The sequence below is a fragment of the Lepidochelys kempii genome, chromosome 13 (assembly GCF_965140285.1).
Source record: "Lepidochelys kempii isolate rLepKem1 chromosome 13, rLepKem1.hap1, whole genome shotgun sequence".
NCBI classification, from domain to species: Eukaryota; Metazoa; Chordata; order Testudines; family Cheloniidae; genus Lepidochelys; species Lepidochelys kempii.
In genome coordinates, this window is record NC_136392.1 from 31,662,030 (window position 1) to 31,683,958 (window position 21,929).

A 21,929-nucleotide genomic window follows, 5' to 3' on the forward strand; every position below is an offset into this window, starting at 1 on the left:
CAAGCATTCTCCAAGCATTCACCTTCACCAAGCATTCTCAGAACTATGATACCCACACAAGGAAATAAGGAAACAGATCAACGGAGCCAGACGTGTACCCAGAAGCCTCCTGCTGCAAGACAAGCCCAAGAAAGAAACCAACAGAACTCCACTGGCCATCACATACAGTCTTCAGCTAAAACCTCTCCAAAACATCATCAGTGATCTACAACCCATCCTGGACAACAATCCCTCACTTTCACAGGCCTTGGGAGGCAGGCCAGTCCTCACCCACAGACAACCTGAAGCATATTCTCACCAGCAACTACACACTGTACCATAGTAACTCTAACTCAGGAACCAATCCATGCAACAAACCTCGATGCCAACTCTGCCCACATATTTACACCAGCGACACCATCACAGGACCTAACCAGATCAGCCAAACCGTCACCGGTGCATTCAACTGCACGTCCGCCAATGTAGTATACGCCATCATGTGCCAGCAATGCCCCTCTGCTATGTACATCGGCCAAACTGGACAGTCACTACATAAAAGGATAAATGGACACAAAGCAGATATTAGGAATGGCAATATACAGAAACCTGTAGGAGAAGGCTTCAACCTCCCTGGACACACAATAGCAGATTTCAAGGTAGCCATCCTGCAGCAAGAAAACATCAGGACCAGACTTCAAAGAGAAACTGCTGAGCTTCAGTTCATTTGCAAATTTGACACCATCAGCTCAGGATTAAACACAGACTGGGACTGGCTCGCCAAGGACAAAAGCAGTTTCTCCTCCCTTGGTGTTCACACCTCCACCGCTAGAAGAGGGCCTCATCCTCCCTGATTGAACTAACCTCGTTATCCCTAGCCTGATTCTTGCTTGCATATTTATACCTGTCTCTGGAAATTTCCACTACATGCATCTGAGGAAGTGGGTATTCACCCACGAAAGTTTATGCTCCAATACGTCTGTTAGTCTATAAGGTGCCACAGGCCTCTTTGCCGCATCTATGCGTCTGACAGTTTTGTTCTTTACTATAGTTTCAACAAGTTTGCGTGGTACTGAAGTCAGGCTTTCTGGACTGTAATTGCCGGGGTCACCTCTGGAGCCCTTTTTAAAAATTGGCGACACATTAGCTGTTCGCCAGTCATCTGGTACAGAAGCTGATTTAAATGATAGGTTACAGACAACAGTTAGTAGTTCTGCAATTTCACATTTGAGTTCCTTCAGAACTCTTGGGTGACTCCCATCTGGTCTTACTGTTTAATTTATCAATTTGTTCCCAAACCTCCTCTAATGACACCTCAATCTGGAACAGTTCCTCAGATCTGTCACCTAAAAAGAATGGCTCAGGTTTGGGAATCTCCCTCACATCCTCAGCCTTGAAGGTTTAGGGCCATTGAAGCTAGTTAGGGTCACAGGGAGCTGACTGGCCACTATTTTTAAGGTTCATAGTCTTGGGCACCCAGGAGCCCTCGCAAGGGTCAGGGCCCCACTGGGCAGAGACACTGTAAGACCTGCTCTGCCCCTGAGAACTTACCATCTGCATGGACAGGGCAGGCAAAGGGGTGAGAAGGAAGCAAAGGCTCAGGGTTTGTTGTGATGATGGGGGGGATGGTGCAGGTTGAATGAGGAGCATCTGGGAGCAGTGCTGGGTGAGGGCAGAGGGTATGGGCATTTGCAGGGTGCAGAGGGAGCCTTAGCCAGCACAGCTATGAAATAGCCTGTCCATCATCTTCACCCGTGCGCCGCATGTGTTGGGCCCAACAGTGGTGGCCTGACAAATGAAACATACAGCTTGCAGTAGGAAGAGAGCCTGAGACCAAAGGCCTGGTATGAGGCAGGACCTGCTCACAGAATCTGGCAAGAACAGGGCTGATATTGCAGAAATACGCATTCCTAAGCACAGAGTATTCACGCAAACACATCCCAATAACAAGGATGGTACAAAAACGTTCCCCAAGGATAACAGAAACACACTGACCCCTCCTAAAAGATAAGGTCAGGATGACAGTACGTAATAGAGATGTTCTTATCGAACCAACATGTACAAGGTGATAACTAGCCATGCCAGGGGACAGTAACTATGTCAGAGGGGTATAAAGATGTACCTCAGGGGGCAGCAGCAGTTCAAATCTGGCAGCAGCCCTGTGGGCTGAAGTGAAAAAGAGACGCCAGGGCCAGAAGAAAAGGAGTACTTGTGGCACCTTAGAGACTAACCAATTTATTTGAGGATGAGCTTTCGTGAGCTACAGCTCACTTCATCGGATGCATACCGTGGAAACTGCAGTAGACATTATATACACACAGAGACCATGAAACAATACCAGAACAAGGCCAGAAGGAAGCACTGTGCGCATCTGGTCTGTCCTGGGTAACATGGGCCAGAGCCCCTCTCAGAATTAACCCTGGTGAACTAGAGCAGATCTCTTAGAAAAACATCCCAGGTATAAAACTTGCCAGTGATGGAGTCCTTGGCAAAGTGTTCCCATGGTTAATTACCTTCACTGTTAAAAATAGGGCCCCCTTTCCTGTCCGAATGTGTCCGGCTTCACATCCCAGCCACTGGCTCTTGTTCGACCTTTGGCTGCTATATTGCAGAGCCCATTATTATTATTATTAAAGGCTAAACCTCATTGACATCGTTAAAAAGATACTCAGGTTTGAAATCTCTCTAAGACCACATTACAGTCTCAGGAGCATTCAGAGCCACCAGGGGCAGCTGCATCAGCTACGCTTCAATGGGGAGGAAAATATAATTAAACATACTTCCTCCAACAAATTATACTGGAAGAAAAGAAACTCACCCTTGCGAGAAAAAGCAAATACCAGACCCTAAAAATACAGCCTTTTTAATGAAAAACCTATTATGATCAGAACAACTTCTTGTTCTCCATGATAGAATTCTTTATGCACAGAACCAAACAGGCTACACATAAGAGAAGAAAATATAAAACTCTAGCAACCAGTATCAAAGGAAGAAAGATCTGCTACTATCACACCATCAGCTTGGCTTTCCCCTAAACCAATTGCAAAAAGAAATGGTTCCTCACTGTCACTGCGGTTCTTTGAGATATGATGAAGACGTGTATTCCACTTCGGTGTGTGTACACCCCGTGCACCGGAGACAGAGATTTTTCCCTAATGATACCCATAGAGGAGCCGTGCTCATGCCTCACGGCTGTGGCCCCTCCCTGGGCTGTGTGAGGTGGCCAGCCCCACCTCAGTTCCTTCACGCCAAAAGCCCATGAGAGGAGACCCCAGTGCAGAGGGGGTGGAGGTTGGGTTGTGGAAAACACGTCTGCATCACATCTCAAAGAACCAGTTACAATAAGTAACCGTTTCCTCTTCTTCGAGTAGATGCAGATGTGTGTTCCACTTGGATGACTCACAAGCAGTACCCCAATCTGGAGGCGGGGTTCAGAGTCCACTGAAATAAGGATCACACGACTGCCCTTCTGAGGCCTGCGTCCGCTCTGCAAGATGCGGTAATAGCATAATGGTCCGTATATGTACTTATGGACGACCACAAGGCCGCCCTGCAAATGTCCAGTAAGGAAACGTCACTAAGGAACCCTATCGATGTCACCTGCGCTCTTGTGTAGTGAGCACATATCCTCTGAGGAGACATAGCCAGAGTTCTCTCATACACAGCCCTGATACAGGATATTATCCATCTAGAGATGGTCTGTGCAGGGACCACTTGCCTCTTCATGCAGTCCACATATGACATGAACAGGTGAGGTGTGTTAGGGGGCTTATTTCTTCACCCACTTACTTCCCTGGTCCTTCTCGCATGAACAGAGAGCAACAATACCCCAAGTCCAAAGGTGCAAACAATTCGATGTTTATTGGGGTGAACTTCCAGCAAGCATGATTCCAGTTTCCTTCCTCAGTGTCCCCCTTCCCAGCTCTGACACCACAGAGCCTTACACCTGTGTCCCTGTTCCCATTCCTGCCCTTAGCCAAACATGATTCCAATTTCCTTACCTCCATTCCCTGTTCCTATTTCCCCCTTTAGCCAAACATGATTCCAATTTCCCCACCCCCGTTCCCTGTTCCCATTGCCCCCCCAGCCATCCACTCACCCACCCTGATTGACTGTAGACTGTATAAAGAAAAGGAGTACTTGTGGCACCTTAGAGACTAACCAATTTATTTGAGCATGAGCTTTCGTGAGCTACAGCTCACTTCATCGGATGCATACCGTGGAAACTGCAGCAGACTTTCTATACACACAGAGATCATAAAACAATACCTCCTCCCACCCCACTGTCCTGCTGGTAATAGCTTATCTAAAGTGATCATCAAGTTGGGCCATTTCCAGCACAAATCCAGGTTTTCTCACCCTCCACCCCCCCCACATAAACTCACTCTCCTGCTGGTAATAGCCCATCCAAAGTGACAACTCTCTACACAATGTAATAATCAAGGTGGGCCATTTTCTGCACAAATCCAGGTTCTCTCACCCCCCTCCAAAAAACACACACACAAACTCACTCTCCTGCTGGTAATAGCTCATCCAAAGTGACCACTCTCCCTACAATGTGGGAGAGTGGTCACTTTGGATGAGCTATTACCAGCAGGAGAGTGAGTTTGTGTGTGCGGGGGTGGAGGGTGAGAAAACCTGGATTTGTGCTGGAAATGGCCCAACTTGATGATCACTTTAGATAAGCTATTACCAGCAGGACAGTGGGGTGGGAGGAGGTATTGTTTTATGATCTCTGTGTGTATAGAAAGTCTGCTGCAGTTTCCACGGTATGCATCCGATGAAGTGAGCTGTAGCTCACGAAAGCTCATGCTCAAATAAATTGGTTAGTCTCTAAGGTGCCACAAGTACTCCTTTTCTTTTTGCGAATACAGACTAACACGGCTGTTACTCTGAAACCTGTAGACTGTATAGTAAAACTTGAGTTCTGCTTAGCTATACCTTAACCAATCATTTTCCTGAAATTTAACTAGCCAATCCTAACATATTGTAACATGATTATGTAACCAATTATATCCCACCACTTTAATTAGTTTACACCCAGCAAAATTAATTATACAGCAGACAGGAACAATCATGGAACCAGACAGAGATTATACAGACAAACAATAGCAAAGTGGGAGCTATAATGACAAAACAATACAGAAGTGAGGATTTCACATCCCAGCTATTGATAAGTGAGTTCTTGCCAGACAGGATGCTATCAAACTAAGTTTCCTTTTACATCTTTTAGGCACTTCCCTTTCTCTGGAGGCGATAGGCATTATCAGGACAGGATTGTATTCCTGACAGCCCAATTGCACCTGATTTCAATGTGACTGGTTTGGAATGTGAGGATGTGACCTGTCGCTTCCCAGCTTATGGCTGCCTCTGATGCTTAGCCAAAGGCCTTAGCCTAAGCACAGGGCCTCAGACTGTCACAGTAAGAGAAGGACCTTACACCGGCAGACAGTGATTTTGATTCTTTCTTTTATACCTCTAGAACTAGCTAAGTGATAAGAATACACCTAAATTCTTAGAGTATAGGCCTTTACAGACAGGCCTGAATATCTATATCCTAACAAGGCGAAACACAAAATAGTTTAGTCCTGTCTAGATAAAAGGTTTGACATCGCCTGACATCCAGAGTATGGAGGTGCTGTTCTTCTGGGGAAGAGTGCGGCTAAGGGAAAACCATGGGTAACTGCACCACCTAATTCAGATGAAACTGAGAGCCCACCTGGGATAAAAACTTTGGATGTGGTCACAACGTTGCCTTGTGCTTGGAGAACTGAGAATAAGGAAACTCTGCTGTCGGAGCCTGCAACTCCCACACCCGCCTTGCAGAACATGGTTACCAGGAATACGGTTTTCTGACACCAAAGGAGCAGTGAACAGGACACTAGGGGCTCAAATGGAGGGCCCAGTACCAAATGGAGGGCCCAGCCACCAAAACCATGTTTAGGTCCCACAAGGGGACCGGTTCACATACCGGAGGGTATAAACAGAGAAGCCCTTTTAGATTCTCATCACCACAGCATTGGCAAAGACTGATTTTCATTGAATAGGGGAATGAAACACTATTGTGGCCAGATGCACCCTCAGTGAACTGATCGCAAAGCCTGATCCTGAAGGTGTAGCAGGTACTGCAAGATGAACATTCGCTCTCGAACGCTGTTTGTTTTTAATGCGGGTGAGGGCTGAGAATCCATTTTCACAAAGGGAAGTGGGAGCAAACGGAAGGCGGACTCGCAGAGCATGGTTACCCAGTCAGGGAATTCACCAGACGTGTGCAACCAGAATTCAACATGAGGCATGGGCTTGTGGGCACAATTCACATTGATGTTGTTTCTCTGCTCAGTAAATTCCTCCTCCTCTTTGGGAATCATTTAAAACAATTCCCCATCAGGAGATAAAAAGGGATTTGTGATCCACATCATTTCTGTACTGTTACCTTGTGCTGATGTACGTTCTGAACTGGTAAGAAGGGAATCCATGCGGTCTGCCATCAAAGCACCAGAAGTCAGGCGTTCAAACACTCCTGCAGGCGTGGAGACATGCTCCTGGTCCCTTTGTGCACTCGCTTCTGCCATAGACCCAGCTTCTCAATGAACGCAGTCGCTTTGTTTGACTGGCGCCCTTGCATGCTAATATTAAGTTGATTCAGGTGGTGAAAGATATCAGCAAGATAAGCAAACTGAGCAAGCCAGGTCTCTGAGAACTTACCTGATCTGTGCATTTGCTCTTCCAAAAACCCCATCAGAGACTCACGAAGCTCAAAAACGCGATTCAAACCCTTTCTCTTGGAAAGCCGTCTGACCTCAGTGTGCAGGAGAAGGCTGTGATGCAATTCACCCATTTCTGCACACATTGCCCCCAAAATATGTGCATTCGCTTGGTGTGTTTTGATAAAGTTAACTACTTTTATTGTCTTGTCAAGTACATCTTTCAGGTCATCCGGCCTCTTTCTCATGGCCAGGTTCATGTGAACCGTGCAGTGCCTTACTTTTGCCAGTGGGGCAACATCTGTAATTTTTTTTTTTTGCAACCCCCTTCTGCCTCCCCGTCATTGCAGCAGCACCGTCTGTGCACACACACTGCCCCCAGTCTAGGCTGTTGCTCATCATGAAATTCTCCAGACACTTAACAATCCCATCACTTGTTTGTTTTTGTCGGCAGTGATCTGCAAAATATCAGTTCTCCTATTTTCCCATCACAGATATATCGCACAGAAACCAACAGCTGAACCTCACCTGACACATCCAAAGGGTCGTCTAGTTGTAAGCTGTATGTCCCCCTTGCTTGAATCCTGGTCTTTCACGTCAGCTACAACCGCTGTAAAATCCTTTTAAGGGTGTCGTTTGATACTGGCACATTCTTCAGTTGATTAGCAGCTTCATCCCCTAGCATTTCACGGCACACTTCAATTGCAGCTGGCATCAGTAATTTCAGCAATTGTATGTGGCTTTCTGGTTTTAGCAATTCTAATTGTCACCGTGTAGGATGCTTTGAGAGCCTTCTCTTGCAAGATTCACACAGTTTGTACAGTCTTTTTTGCGTTCTAAGCAATTCCGCTTCCTTTCAAAATACTCCGTTGGCTTGTCAACGCTTTCCACACGCACGACCTCAGATGTCTTTTAATTTTTTTGGCTTAAGTGCTTCCTCAGAAACTACTTCTCCACAAATTACACCCTGGGGTTTTGATTCTCCACCCACACACACACACATAAAGCCAAGTTCAATGTAGCTGTAGTCATATTCCCTCAGGTTCTGTTTTTTTTGAAGAGGGTTCCATTTCGCTTCTTTCTTCTCTTCTCTCTGCGTTGAGATGGTTTCTGCTTGGTGAACAGTTGAAGCAGACGGAGTCGGTTTACAAATAACAAACGTAGCCATTACAGAAATTAAACGGAGTAATTCTAGTTCACGCTTGCTGCTGAACAGATCACTAGCGAAGGTGCCATGAATGGGGGAGGGCACAATTTAAAGGTTCTGGGGGGCATGTGACCCCTCACGTGTTGCCTCTTGATCCAACAGAGGTTTTCAAACTGTGGGGCACGCCCCCCTCGGGGAGAAACATTCGGAAGGGGGAGAGTGGCAATGCCAGTTTGAACTTTTTGGGTAGAGCCCCCGCAGACCGGCTGAGCTGAGTGGGGTTGGAGGTGGTGCTGCCCCGCCACACTGGGCTGGCCCCCCAGAACATTCCTCTGTGCCCCCTAGGGGGACACCTTCTGCAGTTGGAAAGCCTCTGTGCTAAATGGAAGGCAGAAATCTGAGGGGGGGGCATGTGATCCTGTGTGCCCCCCAGGTGTCGCCTCTGGTTGCTGGGACATTCACGGACCCCCGCCCCCGATTATATTGGTGGACCCCTAAGTGTCTGCAGCATAGGTGCCGACTCCATGGGTGCTCTGGGGCTGGAGCACCCACGGAAAAAAATTGTGGGTGCTCAACACCCACCAGCCACCCACCAATCAGCTGTTTGGTTCCCCTCCACGCCTCCTGCCCGCCACCGCAGTGGTACAGCAGGGGAAGGGACTCCCGAGGCCAGGCCAGCAGGGCAGGGGCATAGCTGGCACTAGCCTCTAGGCGCTCTGCCTCCCAGACCCTCTGCTCTAAGCGATTAGCCCCCGAGCCAGGGACAGAATCCAGGAGTCCCGACTCCCCCACCCCAGGGCAGCTCAGCCCCCTGCCTTATCTCTTCTCCAAGGCCACAGAACTGCACTCTCGCCCCGTTCCCAGCCTGTCTCCACCCAGCCCAGCAAATCAGCTGCCAGGGCTGTATCGCCTGCCTCCCACAGCAGCACCTGCTGCACTGTGTGCAAGGTTGTGCCGTGGGGCACTGAGCTGCCCAGCGCCCCAGGACCTGGCATGCCCGCCATGCTCCTCATGAGGTGAGTGGGGGCCTCCCCGGGGCCTGCCCCAGCAATGGCGTGGTGGGTGCAGGGCTGGGGCGGGAAATCCTGGCTGGCGGTAAAGCTGGGGGGACTGGAGATGGAGAGTTGGGTGTCTGTAAGGACGCTGGGCCCCCCCATCTCTGGCCAGCTGTGGTTGCGGGGTCAGTATCTGTAAGTACACTGGCCCCCCCATCTCTGGGCTGTGGTTGGGGGAACAGTATCTGTAAGGACGCTGGGCCCCCTGTCTCTGGGCTGTGGGGGGCAATATCTGTGAGTACGCTGGGCCCCCTATCTCTGGGCTGTGGGGGGCAGTATTTGTGAGTACCCTGGGCCCGCTGTCTCTGGGCTGTGGGGGGCAGTATCTGTGAATACACTGGGCCCCCCGTCTCTGGGCTGTGGGGGGGAATATCTGTGAGTACGCTGGGCCCCCTATCTCTGGGCTGGGGGGGGGCAGTATTTGTGAGTACCCTGGGCCCCCTGTCTCTGGGCTGTGGGGGGCAGTATCTGTGAATACACTGGGCCCCCCGTCTCTGGGCTGTGGGGGGCAATATCTGTGAGTACGCTGGGCCCCCTATCTCTGGGCTGGGGGGGCAGTATTTGTGAGTACGCTGCCCCCCCTGTCTCTGGGCTGTGGGGGCAGTATCTGTGAGTACCCTGGGCCCCCCGTCTCTGGGCTGTGGGGGCGGTTCTCTTCGCTCAAAGGCCAGATTGGGACAGCGCTGCTGTCAAGGCAGCTCCTATCTCAGTTCTACCAGCAACCCAGGGATTCCCAGTGCTGGCAGCCCTGCATGGGCACGGAAGGAGCAGAGCCAGGGGAGGTGCCACCCCCCCACCCCGCACATTTGGGTGAGGGGAGAATGTCTGGCTCATCACAGTGTCATAGTCCCTGCACTGCTGGTGGCGAGTCTCCTGCAGCCCAGGTCAGAGGGTCCATTGAGAGCAAGGGGGTGGGTGTCCAAGCCCTGTCTTAGCTGCTGTGGCAGGAACTAGTCTGTGTAGCGCCTGGCACTGTGGAGTGTGTGTGTGTGTGGGGGGGGGAGATAGGGCTGTGACTGGTCAGGGCCTGGGGAAAGTTGGTACATGGCAGGATGGGGAAGGGCTGGGATTGGTCACGGCGAGATTGGTGCATGGCAGGACTGGGTTCTGATCTCAGCGGGGGTCTGACCTACCATCCCGCAGCCCCAGAGCCAGGGCAGGTGAGATGGAGAATGGCCAGGGCACAGAGCAAGCTCCCATAACTGCCTCTCCTGGGGCACGGCCATTTGTCCATCTGGACCGTGGGTATCCAGCCTGGCATCCCCCAGTCCCAAACCTGTGCCTAGTGCGTTGGGGCCCAAAGCACCCCTAAGTTACAAACACACAGGCCCCAGTCTGTGTTGGGTGCTGCCCCATCCCCATCCCCTGGCCAGCTGGAATAGTCCTTGCCAGAGAGTATTGATCCCTCTGGTACCGGCCGGAAGGGGGGGAATGAGGCACAGGCTAAGGGACTTGGTCATGGTCACATGGGGCACCTGTGTCAGCTAGGTTTGACCCTGTGCCCCAGGCTGGTGCATGACCTATCCCCTCCAGTCTCTAGTGGGAAGCCCTTGTCCTGTGTGAGCATCTTGGGGTGGAGGGCAAAATCCATCTGTGCCCAAATAGCCTCTGCGGGGAAGGGTCTGTGTGCATGGCGGGGAGGCTGCCTTTTGCCCCAGGCCTCCTGCACTAACCCACTAGACCCTCTCCCTGATCATAACTGGGGCTAGAACCCAGGAGGGACCCAGAGGAGGGCAGCCCCTGTATTGTGTGTGACCTGCCCCGTTTTCTTTGCAGGCTGGGACTGCTGTGGGTGGTGGTGCCCTGGCACGTGGGCTCCGTGTCCTTTCCCGATGGTGAGTCTTCTGGGGGGATGGTGCCTGCTGGGGTGCAGAGGGAGGGAATCCTGGGACTCGGGGGGCTTAAAATGACTAAGCCCTGTTTGGGGTGCAGGGACAGAGACTCTGATGACTACCCCAGGGCCCGGGGGGAGGGGAGAACTGGGGAGCCCCTGGGGCCAGCTGTGACTGGGGGCGGGATAGGAGATGGGGTGGGCAGAACAACACAGGTGGGGCTGGTGGCAGAGGTGGGAGGCTGGGGCTGGCAGGATGGGGCAGCCCCTTCTGTGAGCACAGCTGGCCCCTGACCTGGAGCAGTAGCCCAGAGAGGGGAGCCGGGGTCCCCCACCTGCCACACTGAGGGGACTAGGCCTCTGGTGCTCTGGAGTCCTCTGGCCAGGCATGGTGCTGAGGGGGGTTGGGTGCTGCCCCAGTAACACTGCCAATCCCCCCAGGAGCTGCTCGCACTGAGTGCCGGGGCCGTTACTTCTGGATCTGGCTGGACAAGGCGTTCGTGGGGCAGAGCCGCTGGCGCTATGGGGTCTACAGTGAGTGGGAGGGGTCACGGGAGGCTTCCTGGATCTTTGGAGCAGAGGCTGGGGCAAGGTGCAGGCCCATGGGTGGGGGTGGCCTGGGATGGTGCATTGGGGGAGGGGTCATGTGGCGGGGGGGTGCCTGGGCTCAAGGTGCCGGGGGTGGGGCAGGTACTGGTGGGGTCCCAGCTGCTCTCTCCCCCCAGCCGAGTCGGGGCAGTACATCGAGGTGACACAGCAGCTGGCTTCGCAGTGTGGATTCATGGCAGGCACTGACCTCCGTGGGAACCCCCAGATCCGCGTCTCCTTCCTGGCTTGTTCTGTCCTCAACACGGTGAGTGCCCCTGGTGCCCAGGCCTGCCCTCCAGGAGCTGGGGGGCCCATGTGTGACTCCCAGCCCCCACCACTGTAACTCACTAGACCCTGCTCCCCTGCCAGCACTGGGGAGAGAACCCAGGAGTCCTGCCCCCAATCTCCAGTGCTGGAGCAGCCCTGAGCTAGGCAGGCTCTAACCTGTAGTCTCTTTTTCCTGGGGGACCCCAGTTTGACCAGGATTTCAGCCTGCAGCTGCGGGTGGAGGTGACAGGCGCTGTGGGGCCCAGTGTCCCCTATGACATGACCATCAACTGCCCCCTGGGAGCCCCCTGGAGCCCCCGGGAAATTGTCTGCGAGGAGAACTACATGGAGGTGAGGGGGGGCCATGGTGGGGGATGGGGTGGTGGGGAGGACTTGTCTCCTAGTAGGGGTTCCTAGGGGCAGGCCCCAGAGCCGCTGGGCGGGGCGATGCTGGGGGCGGGGTTCCCCGCAGGCCCCTGTATGAAGTGATGCTGCCAGAGGGTACCATTGCAAGGTTTCTTTTCCCAGTCTGAGCTGGCCCTGTCCTGTTGCAGGTGTCAGTCCGGCGGGCTGTGCCCGGCATCGCCAGGGAAGTGCTGAATGAGGACTGGATCGCTGCCTGGCCAGTGGTGAGTGGGCTTGGTGCAGCTGTGGCATCATGGTCCCTCTAGCAGCCCCGTACGGTGCCCCAAGTTTGGCATGGGTACCTAGGGAGCAGCGTTGTCTCTGGCACACCCTGCCCACAGAGCAGCAGCAAGCCAGGGCACTTGGCTGTCCTGCCGCCCTATGGCCATGGACTGTGCCAGGTATCGGCCCATCAGCTGCCCAGCAGGTGCAGATTCCCCAGGGCATGGCGGAATCTAAGTGCCCAGTGGGTCCAGCTGGATTGCCCCAGCCATGTAACCTGGTGCCATGGGTATGGTGAGCTGGGCTGGTCCCGACGGGCTGAAGCCCTTAAGCTGACTACAGAGCCATGATCTGTGGAGGAGGATAGTCTAACAGTGCCGGGACCCCTGCTCCCTCCCCAGCATATGGGGGGACTCACCCTTATGTCTCTCCCCTTCGCAGGCCCAGGGGGCGCTGAACCAGGTGTGGCAGGTTGTCTTCCACTTCCAGAATGGCTCCTTGCTCAGCATGCCCGCCACGCAGGCCCACAGCATGGGCTATGGGGTCAACACCACGGCCACCCGTGTCCTCTTCCGCACGCCCTACGGCACAGCTCAGAGCGAGATCACCTCAGTGAGGGGGCCTGGTGGGGAGGGCAGGGCACGGTGGCCACAGTGAGGTGTGGCTGGGGGGCGGGGTTGGGGGCACTGTGGGGCCCAGTGGGGTGCGTGGGAGCAAGGTGCACAGTGGGGTGGTTGGGGGGGCACTGTGGGCCCAGTGGGCTGTGTGGGAGCTAGGTGCAGAGTGGGGGGGATGGGAGGGACACCGTGGGCCCAGTGGGGCGGTGTGGGTGCAGAGTGGGGGGGAGGCTGGGGGGCACTGTGGGCCCAGTGGGGTCCGTGGGAGCTAGGTGCACAGTGGGGAGGCTGGCTGGGGGGACAAGGCTGCTATCAGGAGTCTCTGGGAGCCTGGCTCTTGCTGGCACCAGGTGGCCTCTGGCTACATGGTACGCTCATGCCCAGCCCCTGGTGGGGAAGAAGGAGCAGTCAGGTGCTGATTCAGCAGTGGTCCATGCCAAGGTGCCCCTGGGTCACTGCCAGGGACCAGTCAAATCCGGTCATACCAGGGGTCAGACTCCTGGGCTGGCTGGGGAGGGAGAATGGGGGGGACCCTGATGGAGCCATAGGACCCCTCTCTGCCCCTCCATTGACCCACTCTCCACAGGTGGAGGGGCTGGAGGTGGAAGTGGCCAGGGCGACAGTGTTCTACAAACAGGCCTGGATGATCCTCATGGTGGACACAGCTGTGGCCTGCCCCGTCAGTGAGTCCTGGAGGGAGCCCAGGGCTGGGCCAGCAGGGGCTGCGGGGCGGGAGTGAGGGGCACCAGCAAAGCTGGGGGGAGGGAGCCCAGAGCTTGGCTTGCAGGGGGCTGTGGGTCGAGAGTGAGGGGCACCGGGAGAGCTGTGGGGGGGGAGGGGGTGGCTCAGGGGACCAGTAGGTGGGGCTCATGGCCCCCTGTCCCTAGATTCCCCCATGGTCAATGCCACGAGCCTGAGCTGGGTGACGCCGCGAATCCTGCCGTCCCTGGTGCTGTGGCCAGAGCAGTACCAAGACGAGGTCCAGATGGGCCTGGATGGTCGTGTGATCGACGTGGGCACTGTCGCACGCAACGGCTACACCTTCCTGGCAGACTCCAAGCTCATCCACATCGTGGTGCTCATCGGTGCTCCCGGAGGCCTGCTGCAGGTCAGTGCGCAGGTGCCCAGGCATGAGGCAGCAGAGCTGCTGGGCTTGGTCCTGCACTGAGACCCCTGTGACTGATGCTTCCCACTCCCCTGGTGCAAGGGTCCCTGTTCCAAAGAGCTCACAGCCTGCCTAGACAAAGAGGGAAAGTGAGGCCCCCCGGTCACTCAGCAGGGCAGAGGCAGAGATGGGGAGAGAACCCAGGAGTCCTGGCCCCCAGCCCCCACAGCTTTGACCCACTAAACCCCACCCCCCTCCTTTAGCCGGGATAGACGCCAGGAGTCACAGCATGGCCTGGGGTGGGACGCTAGCCTGGATCTCCAATCTGAGACCTGTTCCCATTAACTGCTGCTGCCGCCCAGTCTGTGCCCAGGGTGAGAGATGCTGTCAGCCTCCCCCTCCCTGCAGCAGCTTCTCCCAGCACCTCTGGCTCCCCAAAGCTCCTGAGAACTTGGAGCAACGGAGCTCTGGAGCAGGTGCCCCCTTCCTGGTCCATTCCCTCACCCTGCGGGGCTGCAGGTCGGAGCGTGTGTGTGTGCAGGGGAGGGTCAATGGAAGAGCTGGTCCCGGTTGTCCCATGGCTGAGCTCTCTCCTCCCAGGAGGGAGTCAGGGGCCACCCCATGGGGGTGTCACTGCTCCCCCTCCTCCCCACAGAGCGCTCTGGTGGATAATCACTATGGCACCAGGTACAGCATCCACCTGCTGCTGGACCGGCACTGGCAAGGGGATGAAAGTGACCGGACCCGTCACCGCAGCTACCGTCCCATCCGCACCCCCTTCTCCCCACAGACGCCCCGAATAATCGACGGTAGGTGCAGCTCCTGGGATCCCTGTGGCCTGGCCGAGCCCTGCTGCACACGTCCCCAGCTCCATGAGAAAAGGGGTGTTCAGGCCACGCGAGGGAGATCTGGAGAACAGGTTCCCTGGGGAGCTCTGCCTCTCTGATGGCCCGGGTCTCTGTCCCCACGCCCAGATCATTGTCCCCCCTCTGCAGCAGAAGAGCCCTCTAGCTCCTAACATGGGGGGACCCCTCACCCCACCTGGCGAGAGCTCCCAGGCCCCTGCGAGCTGCCAGCTTTAAAGGAAGTCCCCTTCCACAAGAGCCTTGACCATCCTTTGCCCCACTGCCCATCCCAGCCCCTGCTCCAGCAGTCAGAGCTGCCACACGGGAACTGGGTCTAGGGGCTGGTTTGGTGTGGGATGGGCGGGGGAACGCTTGTCACTTCTCTGGGAAGAGGGAACCGCCCCGCCCCCGCTTGGTTTTGAATTGTTTGGATTCAGCTCCTCTAACCACCCAAAGGTCAAAATCCCCCATTGGGGTTTGCTCCCTGCCCCCCACGCCCTGTGCTGCTGAGCACAGAGAGACCTCCGGCATCTGAGCTGGAGGGGTGGGGGGGAGGAGGCGATGGAGATGGCTCCTTCTTAGTCTACAGGGGGGTGGGAGAGGGAGCCCTAGAGGTTGACTTTAGTCTAAAATGGGGGGTTAAATGTTCCTTGTGGGACCCTGTCACTCCCCACTCTGGAGAGAGCTTGGCTCCAGAGTCCCTGTCTTGGCCTCCTCTTCCCACCTGCCCCCACTGACCCTGCGTTAGACCCTGGCCACCAAGGGGGCTTTGTGAGAGGGGGGAAAAGCCCCATCTTTGTACAGGGAATTACAGCCTTTAGACTGGGTCTGGAGCATGGCCGCTTGACCATGTTGGGCCATAGGCTGAGTGAGCCCCTGGCTTTGCTACTCTGCGCCAGGCCGTCTGGCTGCAGCGCTGCTGTTCCATGCCCCGGCTCTCTAACGAGTCCAAACTGCCGTTCAGAGCCGGACAGATGCAGGGACACACGTAGCCTTTGACAGGCAGCATTTCTTGGGCCCCTGGAATGCGGCGTTGAGGGAGCCTGGCTTAGTCTGGGAAAGTGAAGCCCATGTGGCCAGCACTCCCTGCCCTGCTTTGCCCAGGCCCCTCGTTCTGTCCGTCTGATGCGCTGGGGGCAGCTGAGTTCTTTACGCTGTGGGTCCCTTAGCTCCACGCAGCCCTGGGCTAATGGGTCTCCATGACAACCTGGCCAGGCCTACCTGCTGCCCACGTGACTCCAGCACCTGGCCCAGACGGGCAGCAATGCAGAGTGAATGGGGAAACTGAGGCATGCAGAGTTTTCATAAAACTATTACAAAAATTCCCACATGCTCACCAGGCAATGTCAGGATGAGCCGCTGCTGGTCTCAGCCGGGCTCATTGCCCTGGGCATGGGGTTGCCAGCCTGGGGTCATGGCTGCTTGGGCTGGGGCACTGGCTGCCTGGGGGAGTGTTCCAGTGAACCCCACCGCCCGGTGCACCCCCGTCTCCTCCCCCAGACACCGTGGCAGCACAGCGTTACTTCAAGGTGCGCCTGGGGCACTTCCTGCCCGATGTGGAGCTGGTCTCTGTCTCGGTGGGCGGACGTCCCTTCAGCCACCCTGAGGCCGAGGACCATGGCTTTGACCCCCACGAGGCCCCCAACCCCAATGGCACCAAGGCCTTTGGGCTGAGGGTGCCCTTTGCTGACCCCTTGGTGCAACAGCAGGTAACGGTGGTGGGGCATGGGGTGGTGAGGAGGTGGCATGGGGGGCCAGGGCAGTGGGCTCCTGTGCACATGGAGGGAGGGATAAGCTGCTCTCCTCCACCCTGGTGCTCGGGGGCTGCCCTGCCCATGCAGCAGCTGGCTTGGGGGTGGAGGCTGGCATGGAGGGGGGCCGAAGAGGAGGGTCCCCGTCATCAGGATGCATAGCGCAGAGGTGCCCTGGGGAGGCCCACTTCACTCAGTGCCCCATGGTGTGGGGGCTGCACTAGCCTGCCTGCGAGAGAGCTGTGGGGCGGGGGGGGAGGAGCGGTTGTCTAGATCCTCAGCCCCACTCTGACCCAGTCTGTCCTCCTGGCAGTACCTGCATGGCCCCCTCAGGCGTTACACTCTGCACCTCAACTACACCCTGCGGCTGCTGCCCACGGGCGAAGCCTTCACCCAGGCAGGGCTCATCACCTGTGATGTCCCAGATGTGGGTGAGTTGGGGGAGGGCCTGGCTGGTCGGGGGGCTGGGGGTGATGTGGGGGACAGTGGGTAGCTGTGTGGGCATGGGCTGGGGTGCTGTGAGTGCAGCGAGGTTGCATGGACAAGCAGAGCCTGGTGTTGGTGTGAGTGGGGGGAAATATGGAGGTCGGGGGATGGGTGGGGTTGGCATGAGTGGCAGGTGTGTGTGGGGGTCCTGTGGCTCTTGGGGTCAGTGGTTCAGTGTCCCTATTCCTCCTGGCCATGGTCTGCAGCTTCCCACATCCCAGTGTAGGGCCTGGCTGAGCCCTTGGCTCTGGGCTGCTCAGAGTGACTGGACCCATATTTAACCCCTTCTGCTCCTGCTAGTGCTCCCCAGCTTCCAGGGCTCCTGTGAGGCTGGGGCACTGGCCCTGCTGATGACCCACGGGACTCTGGACCGGTTCTGGATTCCCTATGTTGGGGAGCGGCCCCTGAGCCAGCTGGCTGCCCCCCACAGCTACAGAGTCTCCGATGATGGTCACCATTTCCACCTGGCTGTCCCCCTTCTGGCGGCTGGGCTGGCGTATGAGGTAGGTGGAGGAGCTGGGGGGTGGGGAGGGGCAAGAGCAGTGGGGAAGGAGGATGGAAAATGTTCTGGTGGGGGTTGCAGTTCTCCTGGGAGGGAGCAAGAAAAAAGGCTGCCGGCCACCTACTCTCAACCGGGGACAGCCACATGTTCCCATTGCTCTCCGAACACACGAGCTGCTCAGACTGCAATGGGCGAGCTTTCAGTCAGCAAACTCAGCTGCCCTGGGATGGAGCTGTTCCTCAGGAATTTGTCTGGGAAAAGTCCAAGCCAGTCATTTCTCCTGACTTCTCCATCCTGGGTATGGAACAGCAGCATTTTCTAGAATTCAAAATGATCCATTTTTTCCTGGTGCAAAACTTTTTTGGAACTTTCATTTTGTGAGAAATTTTCAAACTGTTGAACTTTCCTGTGGCCTGGACACCCCAGCTCCAGCCGGACTCCTCCGGACACAGTCTTTCAGCTGGGAACCCAGGGCAAAACCTGGGCAAAGACTTTCTCAGCCCCGACGCTTGCTGTCTTGGAGAAGCAGTAAGAAAACGGGTGAAGCCCCCTCGTTTCTAACCCAGACCAATCACAAAGACCAAAACACTTGGGCTGGTTCAGGAACATTTAAATTTTTTTAATGTTTGGGACAAGTTGTCCCAGATTTTCCCACAAACGGTCACTTCTGACAAACTATCCCCGGTCCCATTTGTAGCTGGGGAGAGGGAACTGGCTTCAATAGGCACAATAGCCACCTGCTACCCCTCGGTGGAACCACATGAGAAAAGGGTGACTGTTGCCGTTCATGCCACCCAGCGCAGCTTCTGTCTCTTGAGAGCCTCGCTGTAGCAACAAAGAGATTCCCTGGCTTATCTCTGGGATCTGGGTGTCCTGATGTGCCATCATAGAAACGTAGGACTAGAAGGGATGTCGATAGGTCACTAGACCAGTCTCCTGCACTGAGACAGAACCAAGTATTATTGAGACCATCCCTGACAGGTGTTTGTCTAACCTGCCCTTAAAAATTTCCAGTTTCCACAACCTCCCTGGGTAATTTATTCCAGTGCTTAACCACCCCGACAGGAAGTTTTTCCTAATGTCCAACCTAAACCTCCTTTGCTGCAATTTAAGCCCATTGCTTCTTGTCCAGTCCCCAGTGGTCAGGGAGAACAATTTATCACCCTCCTCCTTGTAACAACCTTTTATGTGCTTGAAGACACTTATGTCCCCATCAGTCTTCTCTTTCCCAGACTAAACACACCCAATTTTTTCAGTCTTCCCTCATAAGCCATGTTTTCGAGACCTTTAATCATTTTTGTTGCTCTTCTCTGGACTCTCTCCAATTTGCCCACATCTTTCCGAAGTGTGGCGCCCAGAACTGGACACAATACTCCAGTTGAGACTGTATCAACGTGGAGTAGAGCGGAAGAATTACTTGTCGTGTCTTGCTTATTACACTCCTGCTAATACATCCCAGAATGATGTTTGCTTTTTTTGTAACCGTATTACATTGTTGACCCATTTTAATTTGTGATCCAGTACAACCCCCAGATCCCTTTCCACAGTACAGTACTCCTTCATAGGCAGTCATTCACCATTTTGTATGTGTGCAACTGATTGTTCCTACCTAAATGGAGTAATTTGCATTTGTCCTTATTGAATTTCATCCTATTTACTTCAGACCATATCTCCAGTTTGTCCAGATCATTTTGAATTTTAATCCTATCCTCCAAAGCCCTTGCAACCCCTCCCAGCTTGGCATTGTCCGCAAACTTTATAAGTGTACTCTCTATGCCATTATCTAAATCATTGATGAAGATATTGAACAGAACCGGACCCAGAACTGATCCCTGCGGGACCTCACTCGTTATGCCCTTCCAGCATTACTGTGAACCACTGATAACTACTCTCTAGGAATGGTTTTCCAACCAATTATGCACCCACTTTACAGTAGATTCATCTAGGCTATACTTCCCTTGTTTTTTTATGAGAAGGTCATGTGAGACAGTATCCAAAGCTTTCCTACTGCTTCCCCCTGTCCACAAGGCTTGTAACCCTGTCAAAGAAGGACATTAGGTTGGTTCAGCATGATTTGTTCTTGGCAATTCCGTGTTGATTGTTCCTATCTTCTAGGTGCTTACAAATAGAATGTTTGATGATTTGCTCTATTATCTTTCTGGGTGCGGAAAGCTGACTGGTCTGTAAAGCCTGGGTTGTCCCTGTTCCCCTTTTTATAGCTAGTGTGACAGGGTCAGGCCAGATGGCTATAGGAGAGTAATAGAAGGCAGATATATTAGCCCCAGGCTAAGTAGGTCCCTTTTCCTACTTAGTGAAGGGTCCAGAACAATCAGGAACCTTCTGGAGACAATTAAGACAGGCTGATTAGAACACTTGCAGCCAATCAAGAAGCTGCTAGAATCAATTAAGGCAGGCTAATCAGGGCACCTGGATTTTAAAAAGGAGCTCACTTCAGTTTGTGGTGTGCGTGCGAGGAGCTGGGAGCAAGAGGCACTAGGAGCTGAGAGTGAGAACGCGGACTGTTGGAGGACTGAGGTGCACAAGCATTATCAGACACCAGGAGGAAGGTCCTATGGTGAGGATAAAGAAGGTGTTGGGAGGAGGCCATGGGGAAGTAGCCCAGGGAGTTGTAGCTGTCACACAGCTGTTCCAGGAGGCACTCTAGACAGCTGCATTCCACAGGGCCCTGGGCTGGAACCCGGAGTAGAGGGCCGGCCCAGGTTCCCCCCAAATCCTCCCAACTCCTGGTCAGACACAGGAGGAGTCAACCTGGACTGTGAATTCAGAAAAACGACCAAGCTGAGGGCTGCCGTGAAGCTCCAAGGCGAGCAAATCTGCCAATAAGCGCAAGACCCACCAAGGTAGAGCAGGAACTTTGTCACACTAGGTACTATATTTACTCTTTTCCAGCCCTCAACTATCTCTCCCGTCCTCCAAGATAATCGATAATTGCTCAGAGATCTCTTCAGCCAGTTCCTTAAGTATTCTAGGAGGTGTTTCATCAGGCCCTCCTGACTTGAAGACATTCTCACTTGTTCTTTTCCTCTTTTAGCCTCAGATCCTACCCCATTTACACTGATGTTCACTATGTTAGTTGTCTGGTCACGGCTAACGTTTTTGGTGAAAATTTTAGCCATTACTGCATTTTTCTGTCATTGTCTTTCCCTCCTCATTGAGTAACGAGCCTACCCTGTCCTTGGTCTTCCTCTTGCTTCCCATGTATTTGTAAAATGCTTTCTTGTTACCATTTATACCATGAGTTAGTTTAATCTCAGATTTTGTCTTGACCTTTCTAATTTTGTCCCTACATACCTGTAATGTTCTTTATAGTCATCCTTTGTAATTTGACCTAGTATCCACTTCATGTGTGACTCTCTTTTGAGTTTCATGTCACTGAAGATCTCCTGATTAAGCCAGGGTGGCTTCTTACCATACTTCCTATCTTTCCCACGTTCTGGTATAGTTTGCTCTTTTGGCCTTAATAATGTCTCTTTAAAAACGTGTCAACTCTCCTAAACTCTTAAACTTAGACTTGCTTCCCATGGAATCTTACCTACCACTTCTCTGCGTTTGCTGAAGTCAGCCTTCTTGAAGTCCATTGTCTTTATTCTGCTGTTTTCTCTCCTACCATTCCTTAGAATCATAAACTCTGTCATTTCATGATGACTTTCACCCAAGCTGCCTTTCACCTTCAAATTCTCAGCCTTGTCAGAATCACATCTAGAATAGCCTCTCCCCTAGTTGCTTCCTCCACTTTCTTTAATAAAAAGTTGTATCCCTTGCATTCCAAAAACTTGGATAATCTGTGCCTTGCTGTGTTATTTTTCCCAACAGATGTCTGGGTAGCTGAAGTCCCCCATCACCACCAAGTCCTGTGTTTTGGATGATTTTGTTAGTTATTTAAAAAAAGCCTCAGCCACCTCTTCTTCCTGGTTCGGTGGTCTGTTGTAGACCCCTGCCCTGACATCACCCTTGTTCTTCACCATTTTGATCCTTACCCAGATACTTACCTGGTCTGCCTCCCACTTCTATCTCAACCTCAGTGCAAACATATACATCTTGGATATACAAGGCAACACCTCCTCCCCATTTTCTCTGCCTGTCCTTCCTGAACAAGCTGTACCCTTCTATACCAGCATTCCAGTCATGGGAATTATCCAACCAAGTCTCTGATGCCAGTTATGTCGTAATTGTGAGTACTCACTAGTATTTCTAGTTCTTCCAGTTTATTCTCCATACTTCTTGCATTCGGATACAGACATCACAGGTGTTCATTAGATTTCCCCTCAATATCCCTTCTTGTCTGTCCTTTGCCCCTCTACGATTGTCCATGTTTCCCCGATTCCAACCCTTCACCCATAGCTCCATGTTCTGGACTTACCCATAGCTGTATTCTTTCTCCCTCTGAAACTCCCCTGTTCGCCAGCT

At 53.7% G+C, this 21,929-nt stretch overlaps 1 protein-coding gene across 3 annotated transcripts in view; it reads left to right on the top strand.

Annotated features, from left to right (window-relative positions):
* The window catches only part of LOC140897398 (fer-1-like protein 4), a 160,510-nt gene that overhangs the window by 135,367 nt on the left and 3,214 nt on the right, over positions 1-21,929 (top strand). For all 3 annotated transcript variants that reach the window (XM_073310003.2, XM_073310006.1, XM_073310002.1), the window contains 12 exons: positions 10,659-10,717; positions 11,155-11,247; positions 11,439-11,566; positions 11,776-11,919; positions 12,123-12,197; positions 12,637-12,807; positions 13,399-13,495; positions 13,700-13,920; positions 14,573-14,726; positions 16,263-16,471; positions 16,827-16,944; positions 17,300-17,502. In XM_073310003.2, the coding sequence (XP_073166104.1) occupies positions 10,659-10,717; positions 11,155-11,247; positions 11,439-11,566; positions 11,776-11,919; positions 12,123-12,197; positions 12,637-12,807; positions 13,399-13,495; positions 13,700-13,920; positions 14,573-14,726; positions 16,263-16,471; positions 16,827-16,944; positions 17,300-17,502 (1,672 nt within the window). The remainder of the gene's footprint in view (positions 1-10,658; positions 10,718-11,154; positions 11,248-11,438; positions 11,567-11,775; positions 11,920-12,122; positions 12,198-12,636; positions 12,808-13,398; positions 13,496-13,699; positions 13,921-14,572; positions 14,727-16,262; positions 16,472-16,826; positions 16,945-17,299; positions 17,503-21,929) is intronic.